We start from the raw sequence: 22,669 nt of genomic DNA on the forward strand, positions 1-22,669 counted from the left end.
AATTTCATTTTGACATTCGGTTAAAAAGAAGAAGAAGAAGAAGAAGATGAAGAAAGAAAAAAATAAATAAATAATTCTACGCTCTGATGATAATTTTTTTTTATGAAGTGTGTGGTTTTTTTTTTTTTTTTTTTAATCTTCTCTACTGCTTTATCTTACTGTTTCGAAGTATGTAGGTATTTCTCTGTAAACTACTCAATAATCAGCGACTGGCTCGTTTATTTATTTAAAAATAGATTCATACGTTAATATATATTAATATATTAACGCGAGACGACGACTGCCGCATAGTCGGGTTAAAAAATGTACCTATGTACCGAAATAAAAAGTAAATTACTTTTCGAAACTATTTCATCATTCTCAACAATAATGTGTTATACACGTTAGTATAAATTATATTTACTTTTATTTACATCCAGGTTCGAACGATCCTGAATTTAGGAAGAGGCAAATTTTTTTTTTGTCGTTGCAAAATATTTGTCGAACCAACGAACGCAATTGTTCACACGACGTATTCGATCTATTATGATTATTATTAATATTACTATCATTATTGTTACTACTGTAATTTTGTTTTATAGAAAGTGAAGGAAAAAAAAAAAAAAAAAAATGAAAATAAAAATAATAATGAAATAATAATTTAAAAAAACAACGGAAAAACAGTTGAAACGATTTGAAATTCTTAAAATCCGTAGACGAACCTCGCAATAATAAGCTCGAGAAAGTTGAGAAATTTTTACATATAGCAATAGCGGTACTACAATCCGTATTTGAAAAGGTTACGTTTTAGGTGAAAAATAAAAAATAAAAAAAAAATAAAAAAAACATAAACTAAGATTCAGAAATCGATGCGAGTCTATAGAGATATGTATAGCACTTGTTATTATACGGAATTATTGTTCGTAATCGTAATACGACAGTGAAAAAAATTGGGTCCATGACAAAGAACGCGTTTTTCATTTCAGGTCGATTCTTTTTTTTTTTTTTTTTTTCTTCCAGTACAACTTTTTTTCCACGTATAAATGTATTGTATCTCTCTTTTGTATACCGATTCTAAGCTCAGATTCAATGATATACCGATTAATTGATCAACGCTGCGGCGGGATGTTCAGATAAATAGAGACAATTAATTATTTTTTTTCTTGTTTTTTTTTTCTCCAATCACAAGAACTGCAGTGCAAAGAATAATTTTTTATTACATTTGACCTCGATACAGTTACCGAGAAAAAGGTTAGCTAGTAACCGTTCATTGAAAATAAAAAAAAATAAAAAAATTTATAAAAAATACAATGTACCGCAGCCACGATTCTAGTCAGAACACATAATTTTTCACCAATTATCAAGTATACAAGACCGTCTTATATTATCTTGAGGATGAGCATGCATTGCAATTACAATTTACACAAAACTGTACAGGAGAACGAAATAAAAGGATGGAATAAAGTAAATAAATAAATAAATAAATAAAAATAAAAAACTTAAGTACTGGAAAGTTTGCGAGCGAATCAGATATATACTCGGGCTTGACTGTGCATTATACGATAGAGTATAGCGAAATATAAATAAAAAATTTAATAAGAAACACGAAGATGTAGTAAAATGACATGAATTTCGGTCATAATTTTTCTTTTGCAATAGCTATATTGTGAATTGAATAATGAACAGTGCTGTGCGAGATTATACGAGACCACTTCTCGAGTATTATATATATATTCGAATGATTACATTATTTTTAAATGTTTAATATACACCATCGAGATTTACATACCTACAAATATGATGAAACGTTTTACGATTGTGCGAGATCGGGAATAATTTTTTTACGACGGAAAATTTGTGCAATAAACGAAATGTTGTGTACATAGCGATTTAATGAGAATAATTTATTCGAATAGTTATGTATGCAACAATGAGAAAAAAATAATAAAGTTATTAATAAATATTATATAATATGCATTATAATATTAATAATGGTTACAACGACTGGAATCTCAATAATTTTGATAACGAAATTGGCTCCGATGCAAAACTAATAAAAAAAATTTCAAATATTATTTATAACTCGTATTCGAACGGCTGTAGTGATTAATATCAATTTTAAAGTACGCGAGTACACGAGTGAGTGAATGATTGACAAACCAAATTATTGAAAAAAGAAAAACATCTTGCCTGTAATGAGAATTATTGCAGTAATAAAATATAGTCGTCAGCTAACTGACGTTACGTTGTTTGTAAGTCGTACGGACGAAAGTTTATAATTTCATGGTAATTTAAGTTAACCATCTATTATTACTAGAATTCAAAATCAGATGAGGAAAAACGCAAAAACTTGAAGACGAAAGAAAAAAAGAAACAATAAACAAAATGCATACTTTGTAAGGATAAGACATTATAGTGCGTGCGAAAAATCGGAGCATGACTCGGAGAAAAATAAATGCATTTATTACTGTTTCTGCGTACCATTCACTTGAAAAACTTTTTCCCCTTCTGTTTGATATTATTTATCTGTTGTACTCAATTTTTTTGCTATTGCTAATAAGTTATTACTGTTAAATCTGACATAAAAAAGGGTTGATATCTTTACCTATTTTGCATCGCAAAGCTTGAATATAGAAAATTCTGTTGCGCTTCAGGTTCTCGCTCAGGCAATGTCGTTGAACTAGCAATTTTTACTAATTTTCGAAGTTGCTGGCTGAAGGAATAGATTCAATTCCAAGGTAGAACATGGACCAAGTTAATATGACTGCCATGGTCCGCATATAGTTCATTTTGTTTTCCTACTGTGCAATATATTGGAATAAGATTTATGATCTTCTATATTTCATAAAGTTACGCTAATTATATAAATACAGATATCTAATAGTGAGGTAGATTTATTAACACGAAAAGTAGATTAACATCAACTTGTTTTATATTTCGACTGAACATCTGTGAAATATTGCAATCTGTACAGTGTTTATAAGACGTTCCATGAATTTAGATTAACATGAGAATCGCTTGAAACATTTTGAGTAGTCGGGTATCCGTTCATTTTCCCATAAGACAGTATTGTATGTACATATACACGTATATTTATAACGATGCAAACGTAAATAATAAATGAATGATCTTTCGAGTGGAGAGAAAATCTGGTGCAAAAAGACGTTGTGAAATATGAAGTTAGACGATTGTAGGTAAACTAGCAAGTAGAAGAATGCCGGTCTTTTTTTAGACCCCACATCGCCTTTGGTATTTATTTTTACTACATACCATGTACGCTTGGAAGTTGCGTACAAAGAATTACGAAAGTAATAAACTAAATGCGGTTGTTTGACAGAAAATTCCGATATTCGACTCCATCAATATCGACTTACATCATTGCTCAAATTTCGAACCAGCGAGCATTTTTTTCATAGTTTTTTCTAAAGAAGGCAACAGGTCGCAGTAGACATCTACGCATTTGGTAGCGCACTTTTCAAAGCTGTCGCTGAACTTGTTCACCTCATCCTGCGTCGGATTTGGCGACATTTGGTCTCTTATACTGTCGTTGCATTCCATAACGCATCTCTGCAGTCTTGTCTGAAATCCAATGAGGTTTATATTTAAAAAATGTGAATGGATCGAAAATCGAAACCGTTTTCGGAAAACTTTAGTCACTTGCATATTTGTGAAAATACACCTCTATACCTGAACACGTTCGAGTTCACCTTGAACATAATTTTGAGCTTTATTCAACGGTGCGCTGCAATTTTCGACGCAGTTATGAACTTTCTGCATGCTATACGTCTCGTTGTCGCAACACCTCGCTGCGCACCTATGCATATCCCCCTGAAAAAAATTGAAAGTAAAGATATAAATATCAAATTGCTCTCTGTTGACATATCGGTGTTTTAAAATTAAATCTGAATATTGAAATCCAAAATACAAGTGAAACTTGAATGTTTGAGGCGCATGATTAGTGAAGAAACTTCTTTTAGAAGTCGATCATTTGAATTTTCCCGGTACGCATTGCCCGAAAATGTTTGCCGTTTGCCACGATGCGTCATACGGCGGAAAAGTTGTGAACTAACCCAATAGGGGTTACCTTGCAGTTACGGTAACAGCTACTTTTTTTTCACGTGTGGGCGCTCGAGGTGGGTGCCGAACTAATTTTACAGTTTATTCAATCAAAACAGAGATTACGAAGGCATCGATCAATATGCAGGGGAAATAATGCAGATAAGAGGAATCTACAAAGAAAGTGTTCTCAGGCAAACCGCGAGCGAATATTGCACTTGGCGATGTGAAGAGAGGTTAGGAGTAGATTTTACCTGCATTCTACGTAAATAAGCCTTGTCAATGTCTTCGATCATGTTCGTCATCTTGTTCTCAACGCGGCGTCTCTGTTCTTCGACCATTTTCAATTGATTTAAATCGTAGAGAGTATTTAATAGGGATTTAGCCGCGGTACTTTGCCCCAAGTCTCGTCTGCAGGGATGACGAAAAACTAAAGAACCGCCATTTTAAAGTATAGTTTGGATTGATGCTGTACGCAGCGCCACGTACCACGATTATTTGTTGTGATTGATTGTTCATCCGGGAGATAGCGCCTTCGGAGTAAACATCTCAAGAGTTGAGAATTCAGATAAATTGAGATTTTAAGATATGCCTCAACGGTTGGTGAATTTGTTTATGCAATAGGTATGTAGTTGCTGAGCAAGTCGATTCGTCTATTCGTAGGTCAAATGGCATTGAAAACGTACATACATGCATTCATAAACGAATTCAAGGTAGAAAATGAAGAGGGTGAAGTCTTTGATTTAGCGATACAGCGGTAAGCACACTTCTATAAAAAAAAAAATTAAAAATGATAATGATTAGATTAATCGAGTCAATCCGTTTTAATTCTTGTATTATTGATTCGTGAGAGTTTTCAACTTCAGTTCCTACCTCATTAATTCGCGGTCTTGATAAAGGGACCAATTATAAATACTTGTTTGAAGTACTTTACTATCGATTGAAAATTTTTAGATGAAATTTTTCCAATCACATTTTTTAATTGACCTTCGAATCTTGTATTCAAAAAACTAAAATTACTTTTTGAGCATATTAACTGCACTCTGCGGGATTCGGAATGCAAAAAACAGCCGCTGAAAATTCTACCCAAGTTTTCATTTCCAAGGCCGGCGAATTTTCTTCGGCGAATCATTTGGCAAATGTTTTTAATCGAGGTTTACTTACCGTGGATTATTTGCTCGTGAGAAATGCACGGTGGTTATATTAAAAATCCTGCAAACATCCATAATATATTTCTTATATAATTTTCTCATAATGAAAACTTTTGGCAACAGTGTGTATTCTCTTAGAAAAATTCTGAAATATTTAGATTTGCACAGTTTTCGGTAAGTATATTTAAAGCAAGACTAACTGTATAATATACAATCGATTTATATCGCGTTCCGCAAGATTTGACTGTTCAAGTACGAAATATCACTGCAAAACTGAAAATCGGCCAGATTCTTGATCAGAGTATACCTTGAAATTTAACTAGATTGATTCGTTGACCTACTTCGAGACTAAGACACGAGATACACACGAATAAGATGAAACAAAAACTGACAAGAAAGTGATTGATGATCTCTCAAAGCTCATTAAGAGAGTAAAATAAAAGTAAAACGAATACAAAGAGAATGATGATAATTGGAACACAATGATAATGGTGAATTTTGGTGAAACGTGGCGTAAAATTCCGCAGAAAAGGATATATGGGTTACGACAAGAACTGGGAAAATGAATATACAGCGATAACAATAATACCAACACAACATCGGTATACATATAATATATACACATGTATATAGTTGTTAGAAACGTACGATTCATAATAATAGCTAAAATTATTATTTATCTATAAATATAATTGCTTTGACACGAGTATATTATGAAAGTATATTTTTGTTTTCCGCGCTCCAGTAGGGATCTTACACACGTATTTAATTATCGAGCCCTAATTACTCCTTCCGGCGTTTTTAAAAAACATATTTTATTCTTTCTTTAAATGATTTGTATGAAGGTGAAAGGTCACTTCCGACTTTTCGTGAGATCCGAGGGTAGGTCAGAATGCGGCGACGATGAGGACGTCGAATCCGGTAGCGACAAAACTTTCGATGATATCGGCACCGAGAGACCCGCTGCTGTCATCGCGACGCTCAAAGGTATTGTGATGAACTGTTGACTGTTCTGTACAGAGCCCGTTGACGAAACGCCTGAAACGAGAAATATAAACGATCGATTTATATCATCGATTTTGAAATACGAATCCGCTAACGTGTTTCTACCGACGGATTTAACTTGCTTTTAAAATAGGTTTGCAGAGCCTCTTCAATCGCAAGTGGAAAACTGCAAAATCAGACTCCGGCATTCAACAAATAATAGGCAAAAATACCTGCATCCTGGGGTATTTGAACCGGTTGTCCATTTTGCCCGATACTAAGGAGAACGCCGGGGCTCGGAGAGTAGACGACATTCTGAGGCATCGGATAAATCATTCCGGATGCAAAGGGCGACATGCTACCTGAAAAATGAAGTCCTAATTACCTCCTTTCGTGAATAATTCACATTCATATATGCACGTAAATGAAATGTCGACGATTCACAGCAGATGATCGTTGTAGGTATGTACATATTCGAAAATCACGTTCGCAAGTTAACGCGCGATCTCGTCGAGAATAATGCAATACCTCCATTCAATCACGTGTCGCATAACGTGCCTGTAATCAATCCGCCCAAGGACACGACGGGGGGTTATTCTGATTCTTTGTAGTTCACGCCAGGGGCTATTTTCTTGGAATCATCAATCAATCGAGGAGAATTGGAAAATAATATCCGACCATCTTGTTACACAGTCTAGCACGATAATCTGGAGTAGGAATTATAGCATCATTGGAGAACGTGACCAAACGTCGACGAAGCCACTTTTCGAAAGTGACGAAATAAAGAGATCCGCCATTTTTTTAAACAGAAATTCGTCTCTTCAAAATGTAAACGAAATTTTTATCAATCGAGCTTGATTATATCTTTAAACGGTTACTGATACAACTTCTGCTTATATAAATAAGGACATGATTTGTTCTTATTTTGAGCCGTCATTTCACCATTTGTTGCTATATTGAACTCGAACTATTCGTGAATTTTTGAAATTTATCATCAGCGAAAGCGTAGCATTGATTAAGCACGAATGATCAAAACTTCGTAGGTAACCTATACATTCGTCAAATGTTCTTCTAACCTGTACGAAATTTGAAATTTAAAAATAAAAAATTTATTTATACGGGATAGTTTACAAACGTAGAGTCTATAACAAGTAAAATCCTATACAGGTAACATTAATTGTTACATGTACATAGGCTGATATCATATCTTACATCAAAATTAAATAACTAAATAACAAAACTACGAGTGGTGGCACAATAATTACGAAACACGATTACAGCCGCACTTCGTGATATCAGACGGATAACGGTGTCTTCTAACGCGATTGTCCATTAAACGTGATGTAGTAAGCTGTAGGAACTTTGTTAACGATATTTAAAAACTGAAAATGTAGAAATGAAGCTGAAGCTAGCAGCCATAATTAGCACCCAAAACAACGTTCGACGTTTTGGAAATAGAGAAATACAATTCAGTTTTATCCTCATAATTCTATAAAAGTATTTGGGGCTCAGGGTACTTCATAAAGTTTTGATTTTTGGACTTTAATACCTTATTCGAATGAACATTACAACGTTTAGCTGCCCTCGTAAAAATTTCACCTACCTATACTACGAGTTTTTACATAAATTGAAACATTTTGAATTATTTGGTAAAAAAAATTTAAATATGCATAGTTTTTCGTAGAGAATTGTTAATTTTCGTTAAAAATTGTAGACCCTTGTAGATTTTTTAAACTGAAAAATACAAATTTTCATGAAAATCTACAAGGTTTTTATGAGAAACTATGCATATAACCAATTTTTTTTGTACAAAATTGTACGAAATGCAGCAATTTCCCTAAAAGTTCGTTGAAAATCTTAGAAACAATTTTCACCAGGGTGTTAATACCGGCTGCTAACTTGAGCCTCGTAACGTTGAAAGTAAAAAAAAGATGCCCGATAATATATAGACTATGCCGCAAAATCGCACTCCTCGATTAACATAACCTATTAAAATACCTATACAGAAATGACGACAACGATAAATCAAGGAAATATGTGACGAGTAGTGTACTGTCTCGAATTGATCACAGCCTGTGCTCATCGGACTGCATAACGAGAGAAGCACAAGGAAGGTGAGGAGTACGAGGAGGATGAGGCGATGGTGGTGGATCGGTTATATTTCGCTAATTCGATCGATCGACGATCGCCGTTTAACGATTCACCAGGGGTACGTTCTCGGCGGCGGCAATGATGTCCCTCCACCTCCTCCTCCCTCGCTCCCTACAACGCATATCAGTCTTCGCATTAGTATTTATATTTATGTGCAAGCGTTGTACACCTGCGCTACCGCTTTCGACCGGATACTTCCGAGTTAGGAAGCGCGCCGCTGCTCCGTTTGGTCATGCGAGCGTACCAGACCTTAAACGGGAGTTAAAGGCATCCTCGCCCCATCATCGCGTACGCACCTCGCATAGTAAGTAGCGGCGCGTACTTTGCGCCCCCTCTCGCCCTTCCCAGACTCACCATTACAGATACACGCGCGCGCTCGCCACGCCACGACATTATACCCGTCTTCTTCTTTCTTCATTCATTTCTTATACCTACGTCCTTCTTTCCAACATCATTTCCTCCCCCCTGCGTGACGCCCCTTCGCAACCAACTTCGCTCGGTTGCTCCCTAGGGATATTAATATTTTACGCCGCGCATCAATCATGTGCCCCCATCTACCGATCGTGTATAACCCACGGATCAGGAAGATCCTTTAAATCCGGTATGTACAGACTTCCTCCTTATACCATTCGACCCTGTTATCTTATGATCTTCGGATTTTTATGCCTCTAGCATCGCGCTTTTATTGATTGATCGATTGACGATTTGTTAGAAATGTATGTATGCATAAGGGAGAATTGATACACGTACGTGCAACGTCTATATTACGAGCCGCCGATCCTAATGAAGTAATATCACACATACTTATATGTATATACATACATAGGTATATTCTCTGCTCATTACACGTATATGGTATATACAAATATACAAATTATCATTAGGCATGATCTTTCGCTCGATCGAGTCCCGATGTGTGGGCTGTTTGAAAACGATTTCGAAGTTCAGTTGTCCGTTGCTGCGGTCACGCGATATATATATCGCTTTGCCTACGCAGTCTACGATGCAGTTACATGATTATTTATTTCCATGTGTGTGACGTACAATTAGCGCATCGAATATAAAACCTGATTTCTTGTTTCGCAAGGTATAGATAGTTGCAAAATGCAAAAAAATCTTGAATAACAAGTATATAATATCGATCAAAGGTATCCGACACAGGTATTTCATACAGCGAAGTTCAATGAACTGTGCAAATGAAATTTAATAAAACTTTTCAACAATTTAACCAAGCTTTAACAAGATAGACATAAGTTGATTAAATTCAATGAAGCTCTGCAGCAAAACTGCAATCGAGTTTGCAGTAATTCAACGAAATTCATTTACTCCTCATGCTGGAATTCACAATTGGAACGAAGGGAATTATAATAAAGATATCCATGCAGATTTATAAAAATTTACTAAAACGACCATGTCATTTTTAACAAGGTTTTGTAAAATTGAAAGTAGTCTAGAAGAGAATTGAACTGACGATGAGTCTGAACGAGTACCCCCGATAAAACTCGGGAAAATCGGATCGTAAGCTGCGAATTTTATTAGTGTAAACATTTCTATCGGGATTTAAAGAAAGCTGTAGAAGGAAGATGGAGAAAAAAGGAATGCACACAAGCATGTAGACAGCACCGACCTAAAGGGTGAAAATGCAGTAGGTATATATATTACCAGCATGATTCTTGCCCTGCTCCTTGGCAACCCCAGGGGATTCCCCGTCGCTCGAATCCACATCGCTGTCGTTTCCGCAAACGTCGGACCTCGGTGAAGCGATGTCGTCCTGCAACAACAGAAAAGTCACGCTAGAATTTCAACCCTTACGTACCTACAATTATATAAACAAGATACGTTGTACAGTAAAATGCGTAAATGCCTTAACCTTCCGGTTAACTTGTTTTCGGCCCGAAACTATATGCGAGTTTAATTCTATATCAATTATGTAACAATAACTGGCGATACAGCTGACGTGAGAAAATGGGATGCATTATAACATAATCGCATTTTGTTTAGGACCGAAAACAAGTTAGCCGGAAGGTTAAGGTAGTTGGACAGTAATTTCGGTTTTAATTATATAATGTTTTGAGTAATTTTAAACAATCCTGTAAAGTTTGAAAGTAATGTACCGTATAGTTACTGAGGTTTTCTTATTGCAAAGTTGAGCTACTTTATATCGTGTAGATAGGGATCGGGATAAAAACTGATATTTTCGAATTGGTTGTTTTAGAACAAAATGATTAGGACAGGGAAAAGATATTGAATAAGGTAAAACGGACATTTAGGAATAATACATCAAATTTTAGTGAATTTTGTCAGTGATTTGATAATTAAAACCATAATTGAAAAAAAAAATCCGATTGTGATTTTGATTAGGTTGTACATTTTTCAACGTCGCAAGTATGGACATTACGTACGATATTGAAATTATTAGTTTTCTGCTGTTTAGATATGGTATTGCTAAAAGACTTCATTTTAAAAAACTTTTCGCGAACTTCCCCTTAAATCGTAACTGATCAGACACTTTGATTCACAAAAATAAAGGTTACAGCGAGGTAAATACCGAAGGTTCAAGCAGACTACAATACTAGGAAATCACACGACGTTGCGAAATTTATTTTCTGATTATTTTAGGAACACAGTGCTGACGATTATCCGTCGGATGGCATTACTGTCGCTACCCAACTACCTTAATAAAAAATGAAAAGCAATAACCGGCAAACACGTACGAAAAACATAGAGAAAATCAAAACAAAAACATTATACCAAGACGAAGGACGACCGGAAATGGTTTTTACCGCGATGTCGCGGCTCTACGTCTTCTTCGTATAAGGTCTGATTCCGCCGGTGCGAACCGCGGGGCCGCGAGGAAATCGCCGGCGCAGCTCGTAACCCGTTAAGAATATTTCCAGGTACCATTAAACGTCCGCCATTTTGTATAGAAACTATGGAGAAAACAATTATCGACGCGAATCGAGCGGCCGTTAGTTTTATATTATTCGTTTTTAAAGACGGAGTCTGCTGTGCATGAGACCAAACTTATTATAGGTACGTATGAATGTTTTTTATATTTTGATACCATGTATCAATATAAGTTATTATCATAATACGTACATCGGTGCGAAGACCTATCGCAACTATACTTCTGATTAGACGTACACGTAAAGAGAACGCATGGAAAGTCTGCGGGCATACCTCCGTATCTCACCGGTTCGATACCGTAAGATGGCTAATTAATTAGCTAATTGTAATTCCCCGCAGTACATTAATTGACCCGCGATTCTAACCGATCGGACAATCTTGAGGTGGCGTTCTTCAAGACACTACGTTTACATCCAGTCGTGTATATTCGACTGACACGTCAACAAACACAGCGAATTCCACGTTCGAACATTTCAATTACGAGGAACTGGGATATAATAATGGGCCTAAGGTGCTATGAATATGATGCCTGAGAAATGTCGTTTAGTTGACATTAAAGTCCGAACCAATTTTGTCCAACTACCAATCTATAGGAAGCTGAATAACTGGCGACTAAAACTTCGCACTGGGAGGTGCCTTCAATAAGAGGAGATCCGAAGTGTTTAGCTTATACTTGTATTTGAAGATTACGGTATATCTCGGAAGAATCTGTATGCGGGTACATGTGCGTCATCAACCCTGTTCTACGATTGGTTTGATTTAATCGGTTGCCCACTCTTTGGATTAAGACGTTTCGTGAAGTTATGACTCTTCAAGTTTGTCCGAAGTGATGATAAGTTATTTGAAGTCGCCCGAAGTCATCGGAACGCGGGCGAAGGTCGACGAAATAATTTCAAGTCACTTGAAGTCATGCCAAGTTATTCAAAGAGTTTCGAACTCATCAGAAGTTCTTTGAAGCCTGGTCTCGTCGGTATCTGCAAGTGTCGGGAGCCATGACTTGATTGACCGAAAATACGGTAGTTGTAATTATTGTCATAATAGCGGTGCCGTATTTTTCATACGCCAGTCAACTTGTACAGGTATAATATGCCTGCGATGTTGGTACCTACTGGTCTACTCGAGTGGAGAGTGCGCGTAAAAATGGCCGCCATATAAGGGGGATATTCCTGCACCCACTCTTTCAGCACTTTCATTATGTACTTATTGCGTCTTTGGGAAACTAGTGAATACTGATACGGTCTCATTTCTTACAGGCACGTACCTACAATATTTTAACACGGTCAGCTGCGGGAGGTGTGTCATGAGTTTACATTTTTCCACGCATAATTCAACCTTTCTCGACGAGTTTAGACTGCACGGCTAATGAATCCCGCCAAATGGGCACTGGGGGAGTTTCACATACCCTGTAATTATAACGCGTACCTGTAACCTGCACGGAGTGCGTGCACCTGTGAAATAGTAATATCGCGTATACCCTACAGAGAGAACTATCGCGGCGCGTGCGAAGCGACGGCGGCGGTCAAGAAATAAAATAGGCGGTTTGTGGAGGAGGAAAAGGTATAACACACGGTTCATCGAATCTGATGGAGGGGATGCTTAGTGCCAAATCGAGACGTGAGATAATCGCGCGGGCGGAAAACGCGGAATATGTATATATTCCCAGGTACCAAGCATTGGCTGTTTCTGATGCATGTATGGGCTCGAGCCGTGTTCTTTCCTGCATCGGTTCAGGGCTCGTTATTCCTGTACGAAGGAGCATGATTTTCATCAGGCCAAGACTTCTACCATATGGTTAACCTGTCGGAGGCTACCATTGGTCGAGTAAACGTCACTTGAATATAGGAATTTGCGATTTCGCATCAGTGGCGCGCTGTTTCCGTCGATGTTATAACACCAGTATTTTCGGAATGAGCCTTCGATTTACACCACATTATTTCCAAGCGTTTGACTTTGACGTATGATCGCTGTAGGAATATACAATCTAAACTGTAAGGTACCATCTCCGTTCCGGAAGTACAACTGTAACATGTTGACATTTACTTATATTTATATTTTTTGTCTGAGCACTCGTTTACTACCCACCTACAGGTTTTGCTGTACAATTACATACACTATATGTAATATGAACTGACAAAGTGGTCAGATACGCAGTTAATAATACGCTCTTTTCCCGATCTCTCTAAACTTAGTTAATTTTGAATTCCTGCTCTTTAGCAAGAATTATATAAATTTCTGCGTACACATGCAGTATCTTTCCGTAAGTCGCTGGTTGTCTCACGAACCGCGCTATAAAAATGATTTGTGCGAATCAAACTACATAAGCGTGAGATCCAGACGACCATCTATCCCGGGTTTTCTTCACGGCGCGGTGGACAGAAAAAGAGGACAGATATATATGTATATATAAGTTACGTCGATGGTGTTTCGGTGGGAAGTTGATCTCTCTCAAGTGGCACCCGAGGTCCTGTCACGTTGGCAATTGGCATACTTATAAATCTTGCAAATCATCTTTCATATTTACACGTTTATTTTTATCCCTTCTATTTACTCATAGTTTTTCCAATTGGTTGACACCATTTTCAATAACGTATCACCTAAATTGGACCTTCCGATCTCGGTTTATATCAAATTCACCCTTTCATCGACGGCCGTAACGAATGCCTGCGGTAGCTCGCGTGCAGTTTCACTGAAATTTCTTTGCAGTATACAGTGCGCGTGCATACCTTCGTAAGTATAGATGTAACACATAAATGAGCATGAACAATTGAAGATGTATAAACGCATTCACGAGTCTCGGTCTGTGATTGAGAGTATGGGTGTAACGGTGGACGAGGTGTACGTGGTGTAGAGGCACATGATCGTGGTTCGGTAGGGGAAAGATGCGTGCCTCGGCGCTCCTTATATGGCCATCGCGGCTCAACTCGACGGGCACCTACGGGAGCCCGTGCCCGGTTGTAGACGTGATATCGCGCGTCAAATTTACAAAATCACCTGCGCGCCTCTTCTTCTCGATCGGGGCTTCCTCTTTTCTCCCTTCCATCTCTGTCCGCTCCCCTCTATATCTTTCTCTTACTCTATCGCTCGTATATCTCTTTTATTCGCATGATATACCTCGCAGACGCGGCGTTACAAATGTTATACCTATATGCCATCGCACTGAGCGGAAAAAACTCGGCCACGCCTCCTCTCTTCCTTATCTCGTCTCTTTTTCTCTCCACGTGATTACATACATAAATATGTATATGTATATATTTGATATTCAAAAAAAACCCCTCTACCCGTTCTCTTCATCCTCCAGATTACCTGGTATGTTATACCTGTAAACGAGGTGAGAAACGATTATATTGTCGCGTTAGTACCAACGATTATCCCGGGTAACCGGTCGACCAGACGATCTCATCTCTTCCTCTGCTTATATCTCTTTCTACGAAGAGAGCATGATTCCTTGTCGACTTCGCGAAGAGAATTGTTGAGAAAGAGAGGAAGCCATGTACCTAATGACGACCCATCGACAAATGATGACATCGTCAATTAATCGTGTCAACATTGTTTTCGTAAAAATATAACAGGTACATGCATAAATTGCAATTGAAATTGAAAGCATACCCAGAGTCGCGTGTAACAAACAGTAGGCTAATCAAAACTCATCGTAAAGTACAAAGGCTATAATTCAGTTTCGAAAAACTCCATCGTAAGGTAAGAAATTTTTAGAACTACGGTGTTTCTTTCGTGGAATTCCGCACGTGCAGCCAGTGGCAATGCGGTGTTCATACTCCAACTGAACGCCACTTTCATCTTTCTGTCACTCTGCAGAAGTTCAAGCAGATTGAAGTTTCTCACTTGTCTTGACAGGCCGCTTTTACTTCTGTCCATTCCTATGCCAGTCAATTTTGCACTGTTTTGCGTTAAAATTAGGTTTCAGAAAGTTTTTAGATTCCGGAGAATATTGTCGAGATGGGGAGTGGAATCACTCGACGTCGATGAGGTGTAAAATGACAGTATTATCAAAGACCAACCGAAAAAATAATTGACCGCCAAAGCCAATGCAGCAGTATTGAAAGCTCATTGCCAACCCCCGCAGACGGCAGAAAGACGGTTATAAACAGGACGGGAGAGTCGCACGGATCTCAGACCGGAAGAAGGGTTCGTTACGGACGAGGTTCGACGAAGAGCTGAATGCGAAAGGGAGCACAACACGACCTAACCTCACCGAACATCAAGGTTCATAGAAGATCTCGTGGGGTGAGATAACCCCGGTTCGCGGTAATAGGTTTTTAACCTTACAGCTGACGAGGAACAGCAAGATTCGCCGATATTACGCATAGACTATGCGATAATAAGTAGAGAGCAAAAAGCATGGAGAAAAAATTTGCAAGAACTTAAGGGTTCACTCACTGCCATGCTACATCGCTACCTCCTTTTCTCCGCACCAATTCGAACGAGTTTCCGAGGTCTGTGTAAACGAAAGCGTTGCAGGCGATATGACACCCGTCGAACGATTGAGAGGTGCAATGGTGGATTTATCGCAACAGGTGGCCGAGTAAACTCGCAATACTCGCACGGCCTTTTCTCGCGTCTAATTAGCGATAGCGGGATTACATTTTCCAGGAAAAACTCCCAGCTCACGCGTTCCAGTTCCATTCCTTCGTCTCTCCGCTTCCCCACCGACCTGAAGTAATTCTTCCGTCCTACAGGGTGGCGATAGACGCTACATACGCGATTTCAACAATCGCCCTCCATCTTTTATATCATTTTTCACCTCTCTTGGCTGTTTGCAATTATTAAAAAGCCACAGGGCTTCTCAATTTTAAAAAATCTTCCAGGAGATGTGGCACGAATTTATTGAAACTTAACGAACAGTACGTGCGTCTCCGCAAAAGAAGAGAAAGAAAGGGGGGGGGGGGGGGGGTGTAGATCCATTCCGCCCTGGAGCTACTGTCTCCTTCCCGCCTCGCTTCGACTCTTTATGTGTACCTCTTTGCCTCTATATAAGGTGTGTCAAGTTGTCTTTGACAAAGGCCTCCTTGCCGTATATGGAGGGCAGGTTCTCGATCGCTCCAGCTACTGCACCATCGACCGGTCGCACCTGGTGCACCAGAAGCCATCCGCAGCGCTACCGTACCGCGCTATTCAATTATTTCCTTTGCCTCAGATTTATAATGATTAGACACATGGGTGCGACCATTATAGACTAGACGTTAAGAATATATATATGTATAATCCGTAAGATGTCCACGTCATTTGTGGTTAAAGCAGCGGCAGCTGCCGCTTCCGCGGTGAGACACACTCGACGGAGATAAAAAATCTTTTTTTATACGCAAGTCACTTTAATGAATATTGCGCCTCGGTCCGTAGAGCATAGTTTTCCATCAAAAAGGACAGCGTATATCGTACGACTGACTGCGAACGCGATAATGACAGACGTGTTAACGGTTTATAATTACTTTACAACTCCGTGTATAAAACTGCTGATCGATAGAGCGTTGGATAGATACGACTCATTGATAGCCCGAGGGCCGACTCGACGGCAGCCAAGAGTCGCGTGCGAGTCGATTAACATGGCTCGGTGGTTTTCTTTCATGGTGAAATTAATCAAATCTCAGAGTACCCAATTATTTATAGGCGTAAAATTGCACGCACGCGATATGTTTCTTATTTTGCACAGTATTCGATTATTATACCTCTCGCAAAAATCGAGTTAAACAGTGGATTGCCTTCCAAATTGGGAGAGAAAAAAAAAAACAACACAAAACGATCATCCAACGAGAAAAAATGAAACACACTGCATAGTGTAAAACTAAGCGAGAAACCGTTTAGTAGGATAGGGGGTAAGGTATACTTGTGAGATTTACCTACCGAAACGATCGCCTTCGATCTCATACACAATACTATATACTATATAGTATGTATGTATATTTCTCTTTTTACTTGCCGCACGTGTGTAGTCAGGGAATAATGTATTTCGGTTTGATTCACTCAAGTTTTTGATTATACAAATATACAAAACGCACATGCACAATTGCACATATCACAAGAGAAGTGCCTCTACGTGTGTGTATATATATATACATATATACACACACGCGCGCGCACACACACACACATATATATATAAATAAATATCGACGGATGATAAGAAGGATAGAAAAAAAAAATAAAAATGGAAAAGAATTTTCAAAACAAAAAACTGCAAAAACAGAATAAAATATTAAAAATAAAAAATCGTAATAATATTATTAATAATAATAATAACCATAATAATAATAATCGTAATAAAAAATTAAATTAATGAAACATAAAAACTAATTACTAATAATACACATGCCACTCTACAACAACACATTACAACAAACATCAACGATACTATTTACTCAATTTATTGCAATTGAATCCTGGCGGGGCTCACGGATCTTGTATTTTCTTTATTTTCCGACAAATGTAAGTACTATAATTCTCTGTTTCGATTTAGTAATAATTTAATTGAATGTTATTGGATGTAACTATCGATGTTGTCGATCGATGCCCTGTTCGTGTTTAGAAAAAATTGTGTCAACAAAGAGAGCACCGACGAGCACGTAGGGCTTGATTGTTTTTCTTGTTTCTGTTTTCAGTTTATCTTTTTACCGTATTCATCTGGCAAATATACAACTCGACATTATTAACAAATTCGCCTAAAAATTATTTAACAGCACCGGATTAATTGTTTGGCGATTGACGATTGTCCTCATGCTATAACACGATTCTATACGAGCAATACTGAAGGAAATATCGACTGTCTTTTGATTATTTTTGTATTTATATTTATAGTTTTGTTTTCTTGCCTCTTTTCCAATTCTCACTCGTTTTCTTCAGATTTTCTGAATATAAAATATACCTCACGGTATAACCGTTGAATCGTCATATTTGAACGATATACTTGTCACATATGATTTTTTAAATTATATTTAAAACGACTAAAGCAGTATATCCGCCGATTCTCGACGGTGTCCGTAATAATCGGCTGATAAAATATATATACAACTTTGTTCAATAAATATACTATAAATTATTATTATTATTACTTTCTTTTTTGTTCATTTTTTTTTTTTCATTTTTTATCCTTTAAATGCAAAAGCGTTCGTTCACTATGTCAGGTTTCACGAAAGTTCAACGAGTCACACGTATATATATAAATATATATTCATTGATATAGATCTTTTTTTTTAAAACGAAATCGAGCCTGTCTAATTCGTATAAACATTTGCTTCAATACAAAAAAAAAACAACTTAACGCTCGCGAGACAAGGGTCTTTGGACAGATAATTGAATAGCTAAGATATAGGTACCCGTTCAAGCAACGCAACCAAAACAGAACAGCAATCCCGAGCGTGCATTGCAGATCCCGATATCCCCTAGAGATTTTTCTTATTCCCAAGCTCGTCGACGGTATAATTATTCATATGAAATTCTTTCATAGAAATAAAACAAAAACGAAACATCACCTACGCAAAATAACGTAAGCCAAGTTTTTAAGTAGAAGAAAATAAAATCAAATCAAACAATTATACGAGACGAAATTGTGTACGCGGATTTTGGGGATAAACGTTCGTCGGGACAAACGCCAACTGGATATTTCTAGTCATGTCATACTTATCGGTAAGTAGGAAAACTTTCGCTGTACGTGATTATTGGAAAATATTATTGAAATACTAGCATAACTACGAATGCGTTTGATCGTTTTTAAAATGATCCAAGTTTAGCTTGGAAATTTTTTTTAACACGATCAAGTATTTGCAACTCATGCTTGAGCAAAAATTGTATAATTTTGAACGAAAGAATTTTAGCTGTGCTAACCGCAAGCTCAGCTGATACAATAAACAGCGACCATAAATTTGATTTTGAAGATCCGGAGAGTTTCAAGTATGCAAAAGGTATCACAGGTTTGACGTTCTAAATTTCAGTGAAAGATTTTGAAACGAGGCGACTCAAGTTGACATCATAAAAACATGACATCAGACGATCTAATAATTGATACCCTTGCACAATTCGAATATTACAATTGTACCTGGACGGGACTTGACTTTGAAGAATACTGGAAAAGACTAGAATTAATTAAAGATAACTAGTATTTGATATATTTTCTAAAACGTAGTAGCCTGGATTGTAATGAAAAACACGAGGAAAACAATGAGAAAAAAACAGATGCAACTTGACTAATTAATTATCCATTTTACACCCAAGCCAAGCAAAGAAAGTTTGTACCATACGCACGAAAGATATCATACGTATCGAATGATCAGCTAACTACGAAGCCTGAACAAGTCTAATATAAAAATCTTTCAACCGACTAGACTGAAAGTAGCATGATATGGCTGAGTGTGGAGTGAACAAAAAGGTGAGTTTTGAAATGCGTATCATACCTCCGTGAGTCTAGATAAAATTTTTGAGCTTCCAGAGTTTTCGGGTGAACCCCAAACTTTTGAATAACCAGAAGGCGTTTGTCTGTTCTCTCAACTACCGCTGCGGATGAGAATGCGACATGTGCGGATGGTAGGTTGCGTGGGGTGGCAGGGGGGACGGACAGGACTGTTGGTATGGGCCAGCAGCAAGCATAGGTCCAGGACTAGAGCACGGTACAAGATGGGAGGGTGAATTTTGTGGGTGGTGGGTAGCTAAAAGGTGATGTTGATGGGGCGCGGGCGCATGCGGTGGTGCGGCGTAGCCAGGGTGCGGTTGGAGAGCCCCGCCATGCGGCGGGCCGTACACCAGTTGCCTTACTTTCTGCTCCTCATCAGCAATGTTGTAGGTCAGTTCAGTCTCCTCGAAGCCGGTAGCAGACATCCGCTGGTCCCCTGTCGATCCGGAGGATGGAGGATCCGGGCTGTTCAGGCAGGTCTGAATCAGAGCTTTACCAGCCTCGCTAGTTATCATCGGCTGCAACTTTCTCGTGGCAAATGTATAGACATGGCCCGTCTCGCTGGCCACTAGTAACATCACCTGAGTTCCCGTCAGAGTTGACAGTTCATAGGCCTGGAAATATTTATCGCTAGGTCAGCCCATGTTCTTCATTTTGCCTTTACGTTACTCTCAATTGTGCATATAGTTATATAATTATTGTACGTTCAGATGCATTTTACTTTACTTTTGTCCTTTTTTAGATATTTCATATTCACGGTTTTGTAATGTACGCATCAATTTTCCACAGAGAATTAGCTGTATCGTGTAATGATAGAAAAAAAATCTTGCTGCAATGGGTAGTCGGAGGATTGAAAAAGAAAAAGAAAGCGTAGCCAGCGTACCTCCGAAAGTCTAACGACGGTGCCTGAATATCAGGTTTCTTATACTTTGCTTATATTCTGCACGATAAGCTGTACGCATTTAAAAGTTTTAGGTAGATAAAGACTTTTAGGTAAAGACTAAGATTAAAAGAATTTTGAAGAGTTTGTTTATTCCTCTGAGTTGAGATGACGAAAGTGAAGAAGGTTCGCTGAATTATCAAGTGCTCGGCTCAATGATTTATTCCCGTGGTCTGTGACATCAGTATTTTTAGCCATTGGATTGATATAGGCAAGGGTAATTCATTCTCCTCCCCCTCTCTCTCTTTTTTCTCCTATTAGTAAGGTGCTATCGACGAACGACAAGCAAGTCAAGCCAAGACTCTCGTTGGAATATTAATGAAAAATGTGATCAGGCATCGGTTTCTCATTATTTGCGTTATTAGTAAGTTTCTCTTCGGCCTGGCGATAATTGTAATATAGTGTTGTTAGTGGTAGTGGTAGTTGCTCCGAAGATGAGTCGAAGGTGTCAGTAGGAAAGACGGAGAGGATGATATCTGGATCATTGAAAAATCGTTCGACGACGAGCGTGCGTGCGAACAAGCAAGGTAAATACGAACCTTTTTCATAATTCCAGTTTTTCGTTTCGAGAAAGTGGTATAACGGCGCAACTTATTGTCGATATATTCCATCTTAATTTTGACACGCCCCTTGGTTTTCTTCCCGTTAGACGGGGGTGATTTTTTCGGTTGGCTAAGCGACGCAAAAGTGTCGTCCAAATTGTCCGGGACACAGTCACCACCACTAACGTTGATCACGTTGATACCACCGCCTCCGCCTCCCCCAGGACCACCCTGAGACGTCGTCATCGAGCGACCCGTTACGATCGAGTCCTGATGATCGTAGCACATGTCGGACGAGGTTCTCTTGTGCGCCGAGCGAGGCATGCTGCACGCTGACGCGCCTCCTGACAGCATGCCGCCTCCCCCTCCTCCGCCCCCTCGGCCACCGCCTCCGCCGCCGCCCCCACCGCCTCCGTGGGAATTGAGCGAAGCGAGAGATGCCGACATGCCGCGGCTGCCTTGCGGTGGCTGCGACTGCGGCGGATGCGCGGTGTGAGTTGCGTAAAGTTCGTTGCCGGTGTCGCCGCTCAACATCCCCATGCTGTACCCGAGGTTTGCAAATCTCTGGGAATCCCGAGCGCCTCCACCGCTTCCTGTAGGATTATCCATAACTGATGAGGCGCATCAATGCGTCGAAGCGTTTTCTCCTCTCGCTCTTCTTTACCCTTCTCGAGAGCTCCTATTTTATTCGGTAATTTTCTTGCTTTTGTTTGTTCGTTATTTGGTTTCAATTATGCGGAGCTTCCGCGGAGCTGATTGGCTCTAGAGCGCGTGCGCTACCGATGGCGCGACGTTCAACTGTGAAAACTTTGACAAGAATCGGCGACGTCGCACCACCACTCTACTACCACCACCACTGCCTCCGCTGCTTTTGTCACTTCCACGTACGTGATTTTCTTTTGTTTTTCTTATTCCTTGTGATTTTTTTTCTACCGTTTCTTCTTCAGTTTCTTCCTCCTCCTCTTCTTCTTCTTCTTCCTCTTCGCCGTCACCGTCGTCGCCGCTGTTGTTGTCGTCGACGTAGCACGTGGAACGATTCATGTAGCAGGGGACCGCGTGACCGCGCGCGCTACGATCGCCCGCAACTTTTATTGACACACGACGCGTTGCTGCGCACGTGTTGGGTGTGTCTCTCACCCGCGTATAGGTGTAAACTAATGTAGCGTTGTGTTATCAAGAGCCAGTCTATGTAACGTAACGCAACGCAGCGTGACGCGGGACGCAACGTAACGTAGCGTAACGAACCGAGCGAGGCGCCCGTCTCGCAGTGACTGCGAGCGCGCTGCGGTCTCGTTCGTAACCTGACCTACGTGAGCGCGCGTGTCTCGACCGCGGCACGCAGTTTTCCCCCCCCACCTGCCGCTGGGCCGAACTCGCGCCGTCGCAAAGTAGTACCCGGTACCTAGACCGGGCTAACCAGCCGGAATTTCGCGACGAATTTACACTTGTAATTTAACCGAGGTACTCGAAATTACCAATACTAGGAAATTTTTCACCCCTACCTATGTTCCGCCGCCAAAAATCGCAGTCGCGTGAAGACCGACGCGGAGCAATACACAGCGAG

The 22,669-nt window shown here is 39.2% G+C and overlaps 2 protein-coding genes and 1 long non-coding RNA gene across 6 annotated transcripts; 1 reads left to right on the plus strand and 2 right to left on the minus strand.

Annotated features, from left to right (window-relative positions):
• Positions 1-1,002: 1,002 nt before the first annotated feature.
• Positions 1,003-4,478, minus strand: LOC124219664 (protein FAM136A). Its single transcript, XM_046627557.2, has 3 exons — positions 4,290-4,478; positions 3,667-3,807; positions 1,003-3,558 (listed from the first exon to the last, which is right to left on the minus strand). The coding sequence occupies exons 1-3, from the start codon at positions 4,374-4,376 to the stop codon at positions 3,355-3,357; spliced, it is 432 nt and encodes a 143-aa protein (XP_046483513.1). The 5' UTR covers positions 4,377-4,478; the 3' UTR covers positions 1,003-3,354.
• On the plus strand, positions 4,064-9,903 carry LOC124219665 (uncharacterized). Of its 3 annotated transcripts, none has more exons than XR_006883439.2 (4): positions 4,064-4,271; positions 5,510-5,788; positions 6,032-6,173; positions 6,325-9,903. It is a non-coding gene; the product is annotated as an uncharacterized lncRNA (long non-coding RNA). The 3 variants fall into 3 exon arrangements; XR_011177198.1 differs by having other exon boundaries at positions 5,714-5,788; XR_011177197.1 differs by lacking the exon at positions 5,510-5,788.
• On the minus strand, positions 5,764-22,406 carry bs (serum response factor blistered). 2 transcript variants are annotated; one of them, XM_046627551.2, is made up of 5 exons: positions 21,103-22,403; positions 19,986-20,237; positions 9,984-10,092; positions 6,404-6,532; positions 5,764-6,224 (listed from the first exon to the last, which is right to left on the minus strand). In XM_046627551.2, exons 1-5 carry the CDS (start codon positions 21,712-21,714, stop codon positions 6,040-6,042), a joined length of 1,287 nt encoding a protein of 428 aa, XP_046483507.1. In that variant the 5' UTR covers positions 21,715-22,403; the 3' UTR covers positions 5,764-6,039. The 2 variants fall into 2 exon arrangements, 1 of the variants encoding a protein (XP_046483507.1); XR_011177196.1 differs by having other exon boundaries at positions 6,086-6,224; positions 6,314-6,532; positions 21,103-22,406.
• Between the last annotated feature and the right edge of the window lie 263 nt (positions 22,407-22,669).

The sequence above is a fragment of the Neodiprion pinetum genome, chromosome 5 (genome assembly GCF_021155775.2).
Source record: "Neodiprion pinetum isolate iyNeoPine1 chromosome 5, iyNeoPine1.2, whole genome shotgun sequence".
NCBI classification, from domain to species: domain Eukaryota; kingdom Metazoa; phylum Arthropoda; class Insecta; order Hymenoptera; family Diprionidae; genus Neodiprion; species Neodiprion pinetum.